General features: G+C 39.5%; 2 protein-coding genes across 9 annotated transcripts in view; one reads left to right on the forward strand and one right to left on the reverse strand.

Annotated features, from left to right (window-relative positions):
• Positions 1–14281, forward strand: part of LOC118432703 (sorting nexin-4-like) — a 15147-nt gene extending 866 nt beyond the window's left edge. Inside the window, exons 2-15 of one of the 2 annotated variants that reach the window (XM_035844318.1) lie at positions 660–775; positions 1437–1587; positions 2645–2800; positions 3160–3207; positions 3628–3657; positions 3948–4003; positions 4612–4684; positions 5267–5394; positions 6329–6418; positions 7097–7196; positions 7702–7853; positions 10381–10495; positions 11295–11420; positions 12511–14281. In XM_035844318.1, coding sequence (XP_035700211.1) covers positions 660–775; positions 1437–1587; positions 2645–2800; positions 3160–3207; positions 3628–3657; positions 3948–4003; positions 4612–4684; positions 5267–5394; positions 6329–6418; positions 7097–7196; positions 7702–7853; positions 10381–10495; positions 11295–11342 — 1263 coding nt within the window. In that variant the 3' untranslated portion in view covers positions 11343–11420; positions 12511–14281. The remainder of the gene's footprint in view (positions 1–659; positions 776–1436; positions 1588–2644; positions 2801–3159; positions 3208–3627; positions 3658–3947; positions 4004–4611; positions 4685–5266; positions 5395–6328; positions 6419–7096; positions 7197–7701; positions 7854–10380; positions 10496–11294; positions 11421–12510) is intronic. The other variant, XM_035844319.1, reaches the window with a different exon arrangement.
• A 447-nt stretch (positions 14282–14728) lies between these two features.
• The window catches only part of LOC118432702 (cysteine sulfinic acid decarboxylase-like), a 79210-nt gene continuing 74933 nt past the window's right edge, over positions 14729–19005 (reverse strand). For 6 of the 7 annotated variants that reach the window (XM_035844316.1, XM_035844311.1, XM_035844314.1 and 3 more), the window contains exon 13: positions 18108–18188. In XM_035844316.1, coding sequence (XP_035700209.1) covers positions 18108–18188 — 81 coding nt within the window. Of the gene's footprint in view, positions 18189–19005 lie in introns of all 7 variants that reach the window. The other variant, XM_035844310.1, reaches the window with a different exon arrangement.

Genomic DNA, 19005 nt, shown 5'->3' on the forward strand with positions numbered 1-19005 from the left:
GATATTGATCCAGATGGCGGACGGAATGAGTTTAGTATGAGTTAGGCATAGCGATCTGTTGACAAAGGTCGCCTTTCGGGCTACTTTGGGGAAAGTGGAGATCGCGAACACCCCGGCGCGGTGTGCAAGACTCCAGGGAAGCCGGGGACGTGCAAAAAAACGGAGGAAAAGGTATCTCCACGGAACCGATACGCAAATACTTTTTAGTCCAATACGTTCCCCCCCGACTAGAAACAAAAACATCCTGTATATTAATTATTATATTACAATTAAATAAGTTTTTCGTTTCTAGTCGCCCCGGCTAATAAAACCTAATTATAAGCTCAAAAATCATCAAATTTTGAAACCAGTCCATAATTTCTTTAACTGAATATATCGAAAGAAAGAATGTATGTAATCATTTAGATAGGTCACCATTTGTACAGAGTTTCGTTGTAATTTTAGCATATGCAATTTCCTTGTTTCATTCTCTCTTGATAATATCATTGATGACAGTTAGCGGTTTGTATAATGTTATGCATGTTGTAAAAAGTCTCACTCTTCAGGGGATTTATCTTCTTTGATTTTGTTTGTAGTATGCCATGTTCTACATTGATGTCTAATTGTCGAGTTGTCATAGAACTAAGTGTATGTTTTTTGGTGCATGCTGGGTAATCTAGCGGGTGACGTCGCTGCTCAGCGTGATGGAGATCTCGGTGACGGAGCCGGAGCGCCGTACGGGCGTGACCGCCATTAACATGAAGGAGACGTACACGGTTTATCTGGTGGAGACAAGGTACGCAAAATATTGTAAATATAGAAATGTTGTGGTGGTTCTATGTGCATGGTTTTCACGTTGCCAATTCATTCGACTCGAAACCACCGAGAGCATTTTTCCATGACAGTACATGTATGTGGCTACAGTAGATGGCGATACCGCGAAGTCAAAACCACCGTGAACACTCCATTTTCCCGCCACTGCGAAATGAAATTCCCGCAAACTTAAATGCAATTACAGGATGGTGGTCTCACTCTGAATGAGAAGCACTGTACATTCATGAACTTTTGCCATGATTTTATTTTGTCATAGAGGGGAAACGGAGGTTTTTACAGTGTAGTAATAAATTTTTACAGTATTTCTTTTTTCCTCTGTTTCTTCAAAGTCTTTTTCTTTGTCTCCAAACAAATAAGGTCCATGATCTGGACCAGTTGGCTGTCACCATGGTTACTGATAAAGTAGCACACACCCTTTGGCATTCAATTATACATGTACTATGTAGCAAGTGGTAGGACAGAGTTGAAGGGGCTGGTCACCAATGATTCTGAATGTATTCGAGTAAAAATAAACAGAGCAGTACATGTAGTTTGTTGGGCTAGAAGATGTGAAGGTAAACATGTTTTTGCTTGAAAATGTGACCTTCCTAGTTGACAACTCTTACTGTTCTCTTGACTTTCAGAATCACAGACATGAAGTCAGAACTGCTGCCTGAGACCTTTACGGATGAGACCTTCTCCCTGTGGCGGCGCTACAGTGAGTTTGAGCTGCTGAGGAACTACCTGTGTGTGACCTACCCTGCTGTGGTCATCCCTCCACTGCCTGAAAAAAAGGTACTGTTTGTTTGTTTGCTTGTTTGTTTGTTTGTTTGTTTGTTTGTTTGTGGAGACACCACAGTGAGTTTGAGCTGCTGAGGAACTACCTGTGTGTGACCTACCCTGCTGTGGTCATCCCTCCACTGCCTGAGAAAAAGGTACTGTTTCCAAGGCTTGAAATACCGCATGCATATGCAAATTTGTGCATGTAACATTGGGGTGGTGACCAAATAGACCAAACTTGCACCAGTGCAAGTTGTTTTATCCATTGTTACCTCACATTAGGAAAAACCTTACACATACCAAGAATATTATCTGTCCTTGAAAGGTAAAAGAAAAAAAACCCTGAATCAAATGACAAGCCAAACAATATTTAAGGACAATTTCATCTCTACAATGCTAACAATTCTGATTCTGTTATCATTTTGGGGGGGATTTGCTTATGTGTAGCTTTAAAGCTTAGTGGTGTCGATTATTGTTTCAGTTTGTTCACTGACAGGTATATGTACTTCAGACGTATACATGTAGGTTCGGACCTGGAGCTGAACAATTCTTAAGCTACAGGTACAGGAAAGGGCTTTTAGATACACAGCCCCAGTCACTATGACCCAACTTCAGGGTTCTCCCCAGATTTTTTTAGTATAGTGGAGGGGCTGGCAAAAATAACCCGAACCAATGCACTGACCTTGCATGAAAATCATTTTGCAATGACAGGGGCCCGGTGTCAAATACTACAAGTATAAATACTATAATATATTGTAGTGATTCCTTTGTTGTGAAGTGGCAAAACGACTATTGTTTTGATCATCGCCCATTCACAAGTTTTTGCAGACAATGCCCACTTGAAAAGTGATGCTACTTGGCACAAAAATCTGTGAATTTTCATTAATCTTAGCAAAACTAACCAAGAAAATAGGGAAGAAACACACTAAATTTCAAAAGTAGTATAGTGGAGGGGAGCAAAGAGTACAGTGGAGGGCCTCCATTATTCCATCCTCTGGGGAGGACCCTGTGGGATTTGAACCTGTGACCTCCCATATGCGCTTACATTGTACGTCTCCCTTGTTGTTCCCAGATCCACATGATGTGGCAGAAGTTGTCAGGAGGGGAGGACAAGTTTGACCCAGACTTTATCGAGCGGCGCAGGGCGGGACTGGAGAGTTTCCTACTGAGGGTGGCGGCACACGGACAGCTGTCACAGGACAAAATCTTCCACTGCTTCCTGCACCTGGTAAACCATCAGCAAAACCTTTCTTATTTGTGGCATCGTGCGTGATGTAACTGGTAGAGTGTTGGGCTCGGAACCTAGAGATCCTAAGTTTGATACTTGCCGTGCCGTCGCCGCTGTGCCCCTGGTAAATTCACTTGACACAACCTTCATAACTTCACCCAGGTGAAAAATGGGTACCTGACTTCGGTTGGGAGGTAAAATGTTACCTTTACCTTCTGTTGTACAATAGTAATACAACAGAAATGCGAATTCCCAGTAGATTTGTTGTGGAGATGTTTCTACTGTCCCAATGATGATTTTACGATTTACAGTACACTTGTAGTTGGGATAACATTTCTTGTGCATTGTTGTTTGTACAGGGTGAAAATTGGAAGGAAACAGTCTTGGCTACTGGCTATCAGAACAAAGTGAGTCTTTTCCTTTACGTTCCACTCAACAAAATAATAAAATAAGAATAAAGAGTATACTTTGGTATTTGCTGATACGATTCTATTGTTACTTATGTTTTGTGATTTTTCAAGTCAAGAGGAGGAGGAAGAAAAATAATCACTGTTGTACGTGACATGATTGTGTGTGTGCACTCTTTGATTATTTTCTGTGTACATTTGAGTCACTGCTATTATGTCACAAAACAACCAGAGCCGAAAGTCTGCTTTGGGACTACCAGAGGATATCATCCATATAATCAAGTCAACATGGCCTAAAGCATGTGTCAGAGATAATTTTGATACAGTATTGGATCCTATGCTTGCTTGCTTGTTTGCTTGGTTAATCATGATGCTTGCTCCTGTTTAAACTCCTGTACTTTCCCTTTCTGCTGCCTTAAGAAAATCTACTTGATTCTAAGGACTGCTCAGGTATTTAAGCACTATACCCTTATCTAACTTCCTTAAAAGTATGTAGGGAACAATAAAAACCTATATGAGTTATCAGCTAATGCATTACACATAGAATCAACATGCTACTTGACATGCTAACTTTTTTCATACTGTGCTTCATACTGTGAATTTTGCCTACTAACTTGTATAACAAATTCAACAAGTTATACAAGAATGAGTTTTGTTTATGTATTAGGGTTAAGGAAAGGATTAACAATGCTGATGTTTTCTTTGATAGTTTTCCATTTAAAACATGTTTTTTTCTTTAGATGGACTCACGTCTGAAGACACTGAATGCCCAGTTCAGACTGAAGAACCCAGATAGGTATGCTGATTACCACTAATACAAATCTGCATAGGCGATAATGTAAAAGTTAGCAAGTTCAGGGTGTCATAATCTCATCCGTGAACATTCCAGGTCATAAGAACTCACCCCAAACAGCAGCCCGCTATCTCAAGTGTCCAAAAGTCTAATATTTAAACTTTCTGGCCAGTGGAAGGTCCCGTAGTCTTCGTGTTTGCCGCCATCTTGGCATCACGTGACCTCAAGTTAGGGACTGACCACTTCAAATTAGGGGTCAGGTCAGGCTAAAAAAATCAACCAAAAACTTGTTTTTTTGCCTAATCTGAACGTCTGCACCCTACACTGTCTCACCATATGAAATGTTTCTAACATTTTCCTGCTAAAAGTCGAAAATAGGCTAAAATACTGTATGGACTCGTTTTGGGCCTTCTGCGCCTGCGTCAATTAGGGTCATTGCCCTGTTGCATTTTACTGTTATCCAAAACAAACATGGTGACCTTTGACCCTCTTCACTTCCTCCTAACAAGTTTACAGAGTTGACAAAAGACAGATTACAACTCTGAGTGTCCAGACCACTGCTGCAGCAGAACACAATGGATTACTACTAAACCCTGTTTCCTGATCTGCAGACGTTTCCAAGACCTAAAGAACTACAGTAGTGAGCTGGAGGCCAACATCGCTAACCTGCTGAAGATCAGGGAGGTACGTACAGTTTTCTCATACTGTAGTTCACAGGGATTTAATTTTCTGGCAGGGAGAAAACTTAGTGTTCGCAGTGGTTTTGAGTTCGCGATAGTGCTATAGACACATGCTGTACAGTAATGGAAACTCCAGTGCCTTAACGGACAGCCAGTCGGAAACCCTTAATGGTAGTGACTGTACAATGGTGTAGTATTGTGTGCAAGTAGCTTGACAAAAGGAAAACTACCATGAGGAAACATCCAGCATTTTCTAAGAAAATGTTGCCTTTCTAGTTGTTTTTACAATTCCTTCTCATTTAACTCAATCCCAACATCTGTGTTGTGAGCTCCAGTTAGCAGTCTATATAATTGGTAGACTAAATGTTTTCATCTTGAATTTGAATGCACGAATCTCACCACATTACTACTATGGACTCTGTACTAGTAATAATACTAGTTCAAAGGTCATTTTCATTGTACAATGTTGAGATCAATATCTGTTTTGTCTTGTTCACAAGTTGAATTATTGTTTTTTCCTACCACTACTATTCACTGTATATATTTTTATTAGTTAAAAGCCTGAACATTGTTGTTCCCATGACAGAGGCTTGCGGAGCGTCTTTACGGGATCCACAAGATCCACGCCAACTACGGGCGCGTGTTCAGCGAGTGGAGCGGTATTGAGAAGGAGATGGGGGACGGACTGCAGAGCGCCGGACACTTCATGGACGTGTAAGGGACTGTTCATTATTCATCTACAGGGCTCGAAATACCACCTGCATATGCAGGTTAGTGCAGGTAAAATTGGAGCTGTGCAGGTATTTTTGGTGTCTGCCTGCACCTAACCTGCACTGCTCTATGTACTGGGTTTTATTTATAAATGTCATATGATGTAGGTGTGTATGAATTGTTATTAGCTGCATTGACTGTTACCACCCATAAAGTATAGAACAAAAATGGTTCCTCAACAATGTTAGTATGATCCATACTTCTTAAATTCAGAGTGGTGCAGGTAAAATCTGTCTGGTGCAGGTAATTTTCAATGTTACCTGCACCAGTGCAGGTATGCAGGAAAACGTATTTCGAGCCCTGATCTACGATAATGGGTATAAAATGGGTGTGTACAGACTTTCCTCACTCTACTCGGGTGTAATAATGGTTACCTGACTTCAGTTGGATAGGGAAAAGGCAGTGGAAGAAGAGGGATGGGCTAGCCACAGTGGATAACCTATTGATTACGGACTAAACAAGAGAGCTTTGGGAAAATGCTGGCCGGTGCGTATTTTGGATAAAAAGCCTGGGTGTTAAACAAAATGGCATGAAAAGAAAGTGGTTAAACATACATTGTAAAAGTCTTGAGTTGGTCTATTTTCTATCAAAAGACAGTTAAGGACAGGGATTTCTTAAACAAAGAAAAAAAACCACTTAGAAATCGGATTTGAAGTCATGCATGCAGAACCAGACTGCGACTTAAATGCAGCAACTTAGACTGCTCGGCCATTCTGACTTGATTGGATGACAAAGGAGTTTTAAATTAAAAAGGGCTTTTAGAAGGGCTAGGTTAAATTGACCTACCAAACCAGCCATAGAACCAAGGCCTCAATTGGCACATATAGACGACATGTACCTTTATCTTAACCTTTACGTTTTGTCATATCCTGTACAGGTATGCGGCTTCCATAGACTCCATGTTAGAGGAGGAGGACACGTATGCTGATGCCCTGAAGGAATACCTGTACTTTGCTGATGCTCTAAGGTCAGTGGTATAATACTGTTACAGTAATTTTTGAAATATCTGCAGTATTTTGATTTCAAATATCATGACACTGCACATGTTTGTTTTGGTGCTACAGTAATGACAAAGAACTTAAAAACGCAGGGAAATTTTTTCCAATATTGTATTCCTTTTCGGTAGCAGGCTTTTTTGCATCACCTAAAGCTAGGGGTGAACACCTTTTTAACAGTATTAGCAGTCCATTGTCTGCCAAAAATTTTGGGTAATCCTCAACTCTTCTTAGTGTCCAGGGTAGGACAAGTAAACTAGCCCTACTGTCCAGGGCAAGTGAAAGTGCTGTTCAGGCAAGTGCATGACCTACCCCACTTGCCCGATTGGGCAAGTAAGATTATTCCATTGATTGAGTGCAACTTTGATATACATGTACTTGTTACTTTTTACAGTCATGACATCAAGCAATGGTCAACAGAGAATTCCATTGCTGGAAGTGCAAATGCATACAATGACATTTGAACTTTGGGCAAGTGAAAAATTGGTTCGGGCAAGTAAATTTTTCATGTGCTTGCCCGCTAGGACAAGTGAATTTTAGAATAGAAAACTTGTCCAACCCTGGTGTCAGTCAGATAAAGTTTTGTTGTTTCATTATGAACTCAGTACATGATATACATGTGTGACAGTTTCCGCTGTAATTTGTAACAGATCCATATGCAGAAAACAGGAGCTGCTACAGTATGAGGTGGAAAAGTTGGAGGACAAGCTGGTCTATCTGAAGGCACAGAAAGAACAGATGGAGCAGGGGGTACGGTTGTTTCTTTGTTTGTTTTGCAAGACCCGTAAGCAGGCTTAAGGCATAAAACATCAGTTTTGCATAACAAGTGCAAGCTGTCAAGGTGAACTGTAAGGTTACATACTCCAGGATTGACCCTACGCAATTTTTTTGCAAATATAGAAGCAATTAAAAACAATATGGTAATACAGATTCTGAAGAAAAAAATAAAAGAAAAAAGTATTAAAATCATTGTACAGGTCTGGAGAAGAAATCATGCTTGAGGTGTAGCTCTCAGAAATATTTTTTTGTGGTTTTTGCTTTACTGCAAACTCAAAACCACCACATTTTTCCATTACAGTATGTGACTATTACTCTTAATTGCATTTACAGCGTTACTTGATTCCTCAGGTAAGAAAATGGGGGTAAAGTGCCTTTCCCAAGGGCAAACATTAGGGCTTGCATGGGATTCGAACCCAGAACCTTTAGACTGTCCTGTTGACATTTTCATGATTCCCCTCCCCTCCCCTCCCCCCAGGGTGACGTGAAGAGTGGTTTCTCCCTGAAAGGCATGACCACCAAACTGTTTGGGGCCGACACCCCGGAAACCAGAGACAAGAAGATCAAACTACTGGAGGAACAGACCCAGCAAACTGAGGAGCAGCTTCAGGCCGCCAAATGGGAACTCAGGTAAGATACAGGTGATGGTACAGATGAAACAGTGTCTCTGGTTGGTTAATGAATGAATGAATGAATGAAAGACCTTTATTGTACATTCATGCCTCAACAGGCTAGGTACAGTTCACTGATAACAGACATATGTAACAGACATTTGCAGAGACAACAACGTGTAATTTAACTATTTGAAGGTGCTAAGCTAACAGGTTGGTTGACATCTTCTCGCTTCTATGTAATTGTGCAGTACTGACTGTGACTGAGTAAAGAGACTTTTTATACACCCAACCATTGCTCTATTCAACCAACATTTCGGCGACCGTCCAGGGATAAACAAGTCCACTAGCCCTATTGTCCAGGGCAAGTGAAAGTGCTGTTCGGGCAAGTGTATGTCCTACCCCACTTGTCCGATCGGGCAAGTAAGATTTTTCCATTGATTTTAGTGCAATTTTGATATACTTGTTACTTTTTACAGTCATGACATCAAGCAATTGTCTACAGAGAATTCCATTGCTGGAAGTGAAAATGCATATACTAGTAACAGTGACATTTGAATTTTGGGCAAGTGAAAAATTGGTTCGGGCAAGTACATTTTTTATGTGCTTGCCCGATTTTAGGATTTAGGATTTTAGAAAACTTGTTCAACCCTGCCGTCTGTCACCTTCCTCATCAGAAGTCACTTTACATATGTTGTATGTAAATACTTAATGTAACGTTGTTTGTGACGGCATCTGCAACTGTAAGCAGTGACACCTAGTGCTGCAATACAATATGAACATTTAGTCATCGAAACATCGGTGGAATAAAGCAATGGTTGTGTAAGAAGGGTCTCTTATTTTTTATATCATTGTTAGTTATTTACTAGGACTTGGTGTTGAAGATGAAATGAGTGATTTCTTATAGCAATCTGGCAAAAGATTGTGCCTCAGCACTTCAGTTTCATGGTACTGAAGTGCCACCTATGAATCCATGATGGTACTGCAGCCTGGAAACTGTCTAGCCTATATTTAGACAGGAAACAAGATGGCAAGCCAGGGCTCTAGCCAGCTTGAAATTTTTTTCCGTCAGCCAATTCCCATTGTCGCGAAAACACTATTCTAAATGAGGCGCGTGATCGTTCCTGACCGGGTTTCGCGTCGTTAAGAGGCGACACCTGGTCAGGAGCAGTCCACGTGCTCTCATTAACCACCTGTACATCCTCACCTGTCCATAGAACCTTTTATACGCCTGGAGCCTTGCTTTCTCATATCTTGGCCGATCTACGCCGGAGATGTCGGAAGGAGGTAGCTGGAGAGCTTTAGAGAAGCAGAGAGACATGGGCGGAAGTGACTTGAGGGTGTTTGATTTTTAGTTTATGGTATAGAAGTATTAAGAGGGTATGGAAAGACAGGCGCATGAAGCTGGGAACTAAATGGAAATTCATAATGCGTCTGAACTTTGTGAGGTTTGGTACGGTTCAGAAACTTGTCAAGCAGCATCAAGAGAAATAGCTTGACACTATCCTGAGACGGAGATGGTAACAACTCATCGTGAACTGGGAACATGGAAATGAATCCCGCCTATTGTTGCGTTCGTCAAGCGCGGGTGAAGTGGCTAGGCCTGGTTTACGCCTACCGCGGATGGCTCGGAGCTCGGTTTCTTAAGGGAAAAGAGAGAGGGGAGTAGACAAGGCAAATGAACTGGAATGGCTGGCGGGGCTTGTGATAAAGTAGGATTCATTTGGAAAGACACTGGATTGCAGGGATTGGAAAACTGTGGTAGCCCGCATCGGAGGTAGCTGGGATGTGGCGAAGAAGAAGATGTTGGGTGAGTTCAGGGCGGCCTGCTGAACATTCGCTGATCCAGCCGCAGACAAGAAGATCGGTGTAGCATATTTCAGGCCGTCCCCGTTGCCGGGGATGTGTTGTACGAGAGATGTGAGAGGGTTAACGTTTGGGGAAGTAAGGGGATTAAAAACGCCCACCCACCCGCCCCTTTTAACGTTCTCTGCTCGTAGACCGTTCAGTGACCCTTCGGCCGACACTCCGGACTTTTTTGCCCATACCTTAACCTTCTTCCGGAGATTCGCCTGGGGGCACTGCGGATAGGGTACTATTCCAGGAGTTAGAGAGACTGAACTGAGACCTTGAAAAACGGGTTTTTAATGAGATTATTGCATGCGAAAGGACACCGACACACTTTCGTCAACAATAATAACAATAGCAAAACAAACAGTGTGTGGCTTTTGCATCCATGGACCGCATCCCCAAGCTGCCTGTAGCTTCCACCAAGGAGTTTTGTCCGTCAAGGTTGACAGATTGGTTTTAAATTTTTTCCGTCACATGCAGCAAATTTCCGCCAATTTACGAAAAAAGGGCGCTGGCTAGAGCCCTGTGGCAACCAGAAGTTAGTAAAACTGAATCCTTTATCACTTCTGTTTCATGGTACTGAAGTGCCACCTATTTATCCCTGATGGTACTGCACCCTGGAACCTGGCCTATATCTAGATTGCAGCCAGAAGTTAGTAAAACTGAATCCTTTATCACTTCTGTCCCTCCCCTAGCACCTACATTGATCGGTCCCTACAAGACGTGGAGCGTTTCAAGCGACAGAAGGTTCGCGATCTGCGGGAAATCTTCATCAACTACTCCATCATGCAGATCAAACTCTGCAAAAAGGTAAGTCTAAAACTACTTCTTCCTAGCTGAGCTTGGGACATACAAAATGTAAGACCATGGCATATCTGAAGAAAAACAGATGCATATATGTTCAGACTAGAGAACATAACGTATGAAGTTAACAAAGTGACATTAGAATCAAAGAGACAAAACAAATTGGTGTTGCAACCAAGGAGTCTTTTGTTCATGTATTCAAAATATGCACAAGTGGTGCTATTGTGGTAGCTGAGTATCACTTACTAAGTTGGCAAACTCGTCAAAACTGCATCATCTACATATAGCGTCATTTCTACAAGTGCAATCAAGGCTACAACGTGACATGTTTTCCCGTTTTGGGTATTTCCTTGTCATTTTGACCATCTCTGCTGGCAAAAATCAGTGCATGAGCTGTATGTACAATGTACAGCTTGAATAAACCCATAATAGGTAGTTTTATTGCACAACAATTGTACGGGGTACAAAGTATGGCATCTATATATACATAACTACAGTTATGGCATCTATATATACATAACTACAGCTCTATAACTTAACGCTTATCTAACTAATACAGAAGATGTAGTATGGGATGCATATGTGTTTTATGATATACCCTTCCACCTCCTTCAAAATGTAGGAAATTAATGCAGAATTAAAAACATAAAGATGTGTCAACCCTCTCATTGGTCAAACTCCAAAGTGCCATGCTATCATTGGTTAAATAATGGTCCATGTAAAATGATATCTTATAGTTTTTGGCAACACCTCAGGGGTGAGCCAAGAGGTCATTTGTAATTGTGTTCTTTCAATCCTTTTCCAGGGTATCTCCCTGTGGAACAATACCAAGGAATGCTTCACCAAGATGTGACCTTTCAACTTTGACCCTGTGCAATAGTACTCCCCCCTCCTTCAGTTCAGCTCAAATCCATTGATGTTGTTGTGGTTATTACCTCCATGAAATGTCATGGAGGTTATATTTTACCCAGCGTTTGTGTGTGTGTGTGTCTGTCTGTCTGTCTGTCTGTCTGTCAACAAGATAACTCAAGAACGGCTGGATGGATTAGTTTCATACTTGGTGTGTTGGTGGGGTGCGATGAAAGCTAGAAGTGATTAGATTTTGGGCCCCCTAGCGGCTTCCCTTGGTACTGCAGCGCAACTTCCGGTTTTGCTATCTCGTGTTCTGAACACGCTATGGTCACGATTTTTGAGTGTTAGATAGCTCTTGTGCTCAGGAATTAGTGACATAAGTTTTGGCCCCCTACCGACTAGGTTTGGGATAGCAGGGGCATTTTTGTCAAAAACTTCTGAAGAGGATAACTCAAGAAGGGAACAATGGATTTTCATGATTTTTGGTATATAGGTACCTTAGAACATGTTGTACAAGATAAGATACCAATTATGCAAAATAGGAGTAAATTTGCATAATTAATGAGAATATTCTATCATGGCAGTTTTTTCAATGTATCTCTTGTCCCGGACATGATATAGTTTTGCCATTTGGGTGGTAGATAGCTTGCAGTGACATGACAAAGTGGGGCAGATTTCAGCCCCCTAACATGTAATTTCGGAACTGCAGGGGCGTTTTTGTCAAGACATTCCAAAGTGCACGGGGGGGGATAACTGCAGAAAGGATTGACGGATTGGCATCATTTTAGGGGTGCAGGTAGCTTAGGCAAAGGTGTTCATAATGATATACATGTTATGCAAATGAGGACCTTATTTGCATAATTAATGAGGAAATTGTATAATACCATTATCACTAATAACTGGACTTTAATAAATGTAACACTTATTAATTATGATAGATGGAATATAAGCAGATACCAAATGTGGTAATGAGGAACTTATTTTCATAATTTATGTAAAAATTGCAAAGCCGCTTTAAGTCTAATGATTGGAATTTTAGACTTGTGACATGTGTACGTTAGTCAATGATGAACAACAACACGCATAAATTATGTTAATGTCTTAGTCAATTGCATCAAATTTACAAAAGCTCTAAATTTTCATGGAGGTATGAGGTCGCCGAACTCTAGTTATCATTATTATTACGCAAGGAAAAAAAAAGAATTAACTAGCGATGTACACTTACGGCAGATTTTAGTTAGCTTGCCAAGAGTTTTTAAGTCACGTCTGTTTGGTAAAATATACTTAGCAATTTTTAAGCTTTAAAAGGGTATGGTTGCAATTGTATATCCAAGCATTTGACAACTCAATGATACAACATACACTGAAAAATTGTTTATTGGAAAAGACCCTACATAAGATTAGCCTGGGGCCAGCCTTTTCAACTTTTTGTCGCTCTCCCACTCGGTACAGTGGCTAAAAAGGCTGGCACCAGGCTAACATAAGATAGTAACCCCAGGAATTTACCCTGAAGACATTTCTTCATCAAATAATGCAAATTGCCACTACAAGTGGTTGCTTTTTTTGCTTGACGTTGGTTACATGGAGTGAAAAGATATAGTAGTGGCAAAATGTGAGGTAAAAGAAAGTTGAGGGTAGGGCTAAACTCATTCAATTGCTTAGGTCTTAGATTTTAAAAAAGCGTAATGTTAGTTTGAAATATCAACATGAAAGCAAAGTCTGAGGGATAAGTCTATACCTTGGTACACACAGTTTCAGATGCCAGTTTTCTTTCCAGCCCCCTGTTTTCATGATGTCTTCTCACCAAAAATAATGATGTTCAAACCTAAGGGACATTTGATTAACTCAAAGAGTCACAAGTAGTATACTTAAAAATATCTTCACACCATGGAGCAATGTGCTTTCATACACCACAATAGAATATTGCTTTGCTTGCTCAAAATGTAGTTATGTACCATGTATGAGCAATGATTGTAATGTGACAGTGTCAAAGGTACCATGTAAAATTTAACATAGTGTTGAAGAGGTTGATCAGTCAGGTATTACAGTAAGTAGAATATTTTTCAATTACTTTTGAAAGGTATGAACACGTACTTCCAAATTTTCTCTGTCTTCACAATACATCTTGTTCACGTGACCTAGTGTCAATAGTTACCTATAGTCTTGCAAGAGCCTGAGAAAATTTGTTATGAGGTACATGACATTGTATGTGTTTGAAGTCTCACTGATATTGAAGACTATTCTAAAATCAAAATTCACCATAATGTCAAACAGCCTCTCCTAAATCAGTTACACATGTCTTGCTTTAATTTGTAAGTGGTACATGTATTTGTGTCAGTGCTAAGTAATAGTTTTAAATGCTGCAACAAGTCTTAATTACAATTTTCACAGAAAAGCGCAATCATAGGCATTCCAGCATATAAAAGCAAGGCAGTCTTAGGGATGTATCTCAGTAGACACAGTGCACAAAAAAGTCACAATTTTAGGTGACAAAATGTTTTTGTTTGCTCCACTTTGTGAATGCCTGGTTTGATATGACCTACATTGTAGTACAGTGAGATACCCACTGAAAAAGGAATTATTGCACCATGGAAAAGTTTTATGATATTTGACAATGTGCACTGCTATAATTATTTCATGTGAACTTATAGTCAGTAATTTCACACAGTTTTAATAATTTTTATCAGTACATGTAGTTAGATGTAAGTGGTCGCTGCTTTAACCTATTTCACTTTCCTTTGATATAGAAACAATAAAAATGATATGGACCAAATTGAAGAATGAAGATGATATAAACATATATAGATAGAATCTGTTGCACAAATAAGCAAACCCAACTCATTGCTTAGTACATGTACATGTTGAATGTTATATCTCCTTTGTCTAATATACATGTCCAAAATGTCTGGAATAAAAATTGAACTTTTAAACTTCCAAAAATGTTTCTGTCTGTTGGGCTGATTGATTAATATGTACATCAACATGTGAGGGAAGTATCACATTTGAAATTCCTTTTTTGCATTATGATTAATAGTAATACTTATATTACTGTTTTCTACCTTGTGTAGACATGATAATGCTACACAGCCATCACTGTAGGGGTATCTGTTCAATTGAGCTTACAAGTACAGTAGAAGACAATTGCACAGCGGATTAACACACACTTTTGTTAACTGCACGGAATGCCAAAATCCCAAACCGGTGCGGTCCAGCTGGATAACTTTGCATTATTGCACCAGCCGGATAATTGCACAAAATGCGCTTGTAGATAGGTTGTACACTTAAACGGCCTCTACTGTATCTAAAGGCTTTCTACAAGGGTCATACCAAAATTGTCTCAACCATAGAAACTAGGTGGAAAACAAAGTCACTACACAAGTACCCATATTGCTTGTATAACATTCCACTTTATTTCACAACATCATCCATAATGTTCATCCAGCCTGGCTAAATGTAAAGTGTAAAAGAAAACTAGGCTATAAAACTTAATGAAAGGTCAATACCTTAGCATTATCTGACCTTTGACCATCTGGAGTTCAAAGGTGAAGACCAGTACAGAGATGTCACATGACTGGTTAAGAATAATAGCGTAAGACCGCAAAGCCTCTTAGCGTAAAACAGTCACTTTTAACTTAAAGTTTTGTATTGGAAATGCGACCAATGAATGAACTATACAAAAATGGCTTCTTAAAACTAGTGGTCTATTTTTTATTATTTCATGATTCAATCCAAGGAGGTCATATAACCTCCTTGATAAAACATGCCATGGCTTTCTTATCATTTTAATAACTGAGGCTGGGGCTTAAACCTATTTGTATCATAATACATTCTACTACAATAAGCACCTTTTTTGCATAAGTAGGATCCATAATTATGGCACTTTGCTAAATAAACAATTACACAGTACAACACAAGCTACAAATGTACATTGTAGCCTACAGCAAGAATTAACCAATCAGAATTCAAAGCTGTTCTATAATGACAAAGACGGGTTGAAGTACAAATGTACATCTGATCAAATGATGCCATTTCATTGGTCAGGTGGGAATACTTTACCTTTTTTTAATCCAATCATAGTTGTTGCCTTTCCATTGGTCAGGTAGAATAAATGACATTTTTACATCCAATCGTAGCTAATTCTACCAACAGCATAGATGGGTTGAAGGTCATGTGATCATATGATGCCTTTTCATTGGTCAGGTTGGAATACATGATATTTTTTACCCAATCAACAAGAAGCAATATTGAAGCAATACAAGGATGCTGCTCTTTGGACTTGAGTATTGGTTACAACTACTCCATAATTGTTCAAAACACATTTTTCCGTACACACACACACACAGTCAATGTCATGTACAAGACATAGAAAACAATGTTCTTTTCTATAGGAAAATACACTATTTTGTTGTCCGAATATACACACACATCAACAAGTATTCTTCGTTTATACTTTGGACACTCACATACAACACAGCTAAAACACATCCTCAATGTATCTACATTGTATTACATTGTACAGGTCTTGGTTAAAATACACTAGGTTCTGTTAAACAGATGAACATTGATCCCTCTCGTCACATGTATATTAGTGGTTAGAGTTTGTTATCAAGGTAAAGATATACATTGTTGCCTGAGTCAGTGGTGTTACTGCAGCTGTTATATTGTAATGGTTATGCTCCAAATGTTGACTATATGTAACCTGGGTACCATCTGGGTAGTAGTTTGCTTCTATGTTCGCTTCTGCTACCTGTCTGGAGAACTGCACATTCAAACCGTTTGGTGGTAACGTCAGTTGATAAGCAAATTAAGGAATAGGTTCTAGAGCGCTCGTTTGATGACAACAGGCCCTCCAGCAAGAGGACGGAGGGCGTTTCGGGTGTTGTAACGCCTGTTCCAACTATCATTTGAACCCATTCCTTAATTTGCTCATGTGTAGGGACCAATCAGCGCCCTTGTCCAAAATTTGGACAATTCCAGATGTTAATGTGGTCAAGCTAGGTTCCCAGACGGAACAGAAGAGATTAAAAGCGACTGTATATAGTGTATAATAAATGTCAGAGCGAGAAGCGACTGTATGTAGTGTATAATAAACGCCGGAGGGAACTACTTTCCGGATGGTACCCAGGCTAGACTATACTCTCATCACTACAGACTATACATGTATGTAGTGACAACAAGAACTGCAGGGGTTTTGGATATCCTGCATAGTAATATCTGTTGTGTTCCTAGTGTGAAGTGTTGTTGGTCTTCAGCACCAAAAATAATCACGAAAAAAGAATGCTCTGAAATAAAAAGTACAAGTATAACAGCAACTTCAAAGTGTGAAACATAAAGTGGCAGTCATGGTGTAACTTTTTGGTACACAGTGGTAGTTTGAAGTTTTTGAAGTTGTTTCAATGAACTGTTTCTAATTGAGTTCAAACTACAGTCAGTTTGCATATTCTGTACTGATCAAGAACAATGTCCAAGCAGAATTATTATGTGATTAACAGTTCGGCCAAACAATTTGTTGGTTCTCATATTTAAAAAGAACATGCTTACATGCAAAAACATTATTCTAATGACAACAAAGCTTGAGGACTAAGGTTTTCTTGCATGTGTGCAGTAGTCTTAGTTTCATGGATTTAATACAGTCATCTTGAAGTTTTCCTCCCTACTCTATGCTTTTATAACATCCCTTGCAAAATTTTTAAATATCTGAGAATCAAGGAAATGAAGTGGCTTAGATTTTAAGAGATTTTGTGGTTGATCGTGTATAATGTGAAAGGAAGAAAAGCATTTAGTGGATTTTTTTTACCACATATGAAATATAGCCAGTCACAGTCAATGAGCTTCGGCTGAACATACTCATTGCCAAATTATTTTCGAATATAAAAATCACTTCAGCGTATTTTTAACCAATGATATGTACCCCTATCACACAAGATGGGACAGTGACCTTTGAACCTTGGCCAATCATGAAATGAGAGAATATTGGGAATGGTAGTGTCTTGCAGACTCGTCGATCGATTTTCAAGTGAGTATCACTTATTTAGCATAACCAACAAAATTTTGCCCAGGAAAATTGCTTCTCATAATACACATTTCTTCATAATCATATCTGATTCAACACTTTTCTGGCTTAGCTGTATTGATACAATACAAGTAAGAGGAATACTAAAAGACACAAATTCACACTCGATAGAACACTTTAGACAAACACAAAAGTTTGGAATTCAAGATAGAAAATGACTACAATAGATCGATCCCATAGTCCCTCCTATGTCCTTCAAAAGGTAGCAAGGGAAAATAAAAAGTTTCAAATGCAAATATTTTGCAGACGTGCAGACACTCTCTTATTGGCTACACTAGTTGCCATTCTCTCATCGGTTAAACTGATGACAGTGGGATCGGTCTATTAGATGCAATAAATTTTTGTAAACAGTGCCCTTGCAACATTGTAAAATCTTAGGTCACTAAGTCCTTTTGGTTTTCATGATCATCTCCTACTTTCATAGAAAGACAGATTGAAAATAAATAGTAAATAGCTACACAGAATTTGAGACAGGGAAAAGGGACAGAGTTAAGTGGATTATTGGCAACATCTTCTAAGCATAAGATTCATACTAAGTTGTCTATCATCTTCTATCAAATCAAGTTGAGCAATAAGCATTAATAGCATTAAAAGTTTCTGCAGCATTTCATAATGGGACATCACCCTAAGCTTGCTAAAAAGGTCTCCCACGAATGTGCTGTTGGTCTCTCAACGCAGTTTGTGGTTGTGGCATTACAAGTCCTCGCCCAGACGTTCAATCTCGTCCAACAGAAAGTCCAGGTCCTCCTCTGTCACTGAGGGGCTTGAAAACACCTGTAGGAGACCATCATTTGCATAATTCAGTTTCAAAATTTGCATAATTCAGTTTCAAAATCAGGAGCAGGGTGAGGTCATATGGTTTGACTAACGACATGTCTATAAATTTACATTTAATTCCACCACAAAAAATATCAGTTTTCATTCCTGAAAATGATCATCTAAACATAACCTGATCACACAGGCCAGTAGTAGTCCTATCATACGTTATGCAGATCGGGTTGGCTGGGTTTACACAGTCACACATTTTCCAAGTGGACTTGGAGTGCACTCTTCTAGAGTAAGTTACCTAGAGTCGACTCAGGACAGTGTACTAAATAGAAATTACCTTTAGATCTATTGGAATCAAAATGAGTAACCTTGAAACCATGCTTGAGTATAGCTCAGGGAGAATGGCAAGTTGTGTTTTCTTGTGTGTAAATCCATGGAGTCAACTCTGCATTACATGTAACTCCAGGTGAGTTATACAACGCTAAGTTAGGTGTCACATAAAAATCAGTGAAAACACTTGGGGAATTCGAAAATTTGTTTCGTACTTCTTGTGCCATAAGCTTTTGGTGTCTCTTCAAGATTTTAGGCAAGTTGATCATGATTCAAAGCATAGGCAATAGTGCAGTCATCACAAGTCACTTTGTGGCAGAATGCTCCTAATAAAAAGTATTCCAGTGGAGTGTACCCTGCTTCGACTCGAAAACCTATGTGTAAACCCAGGCAATGACTCTTGTTCTGTGATAAAATGAAGAAGTAAAATGTACTAAAAAATCATTAAACCGTGTACATTGTGCATTTTACTGCAAGAAATATTAGGCAACTA

This window comes from Branchiostoma floridae, chromosome 16 (assembly GCF_000003815.2).
Source record: "Branchiostoma floridae strain S238N-H82 chromosome 16, Bfl_VNyyK, whole genome shotgun sequence".
In the NCBI taxonomy this organism is placed as follows: Eukaryota; Metazoa; Chordata; class Leptocardii; order Amphioxiformes; family Branchiostomatidae; genus Branchiostoma; species Branchiostoma floridae.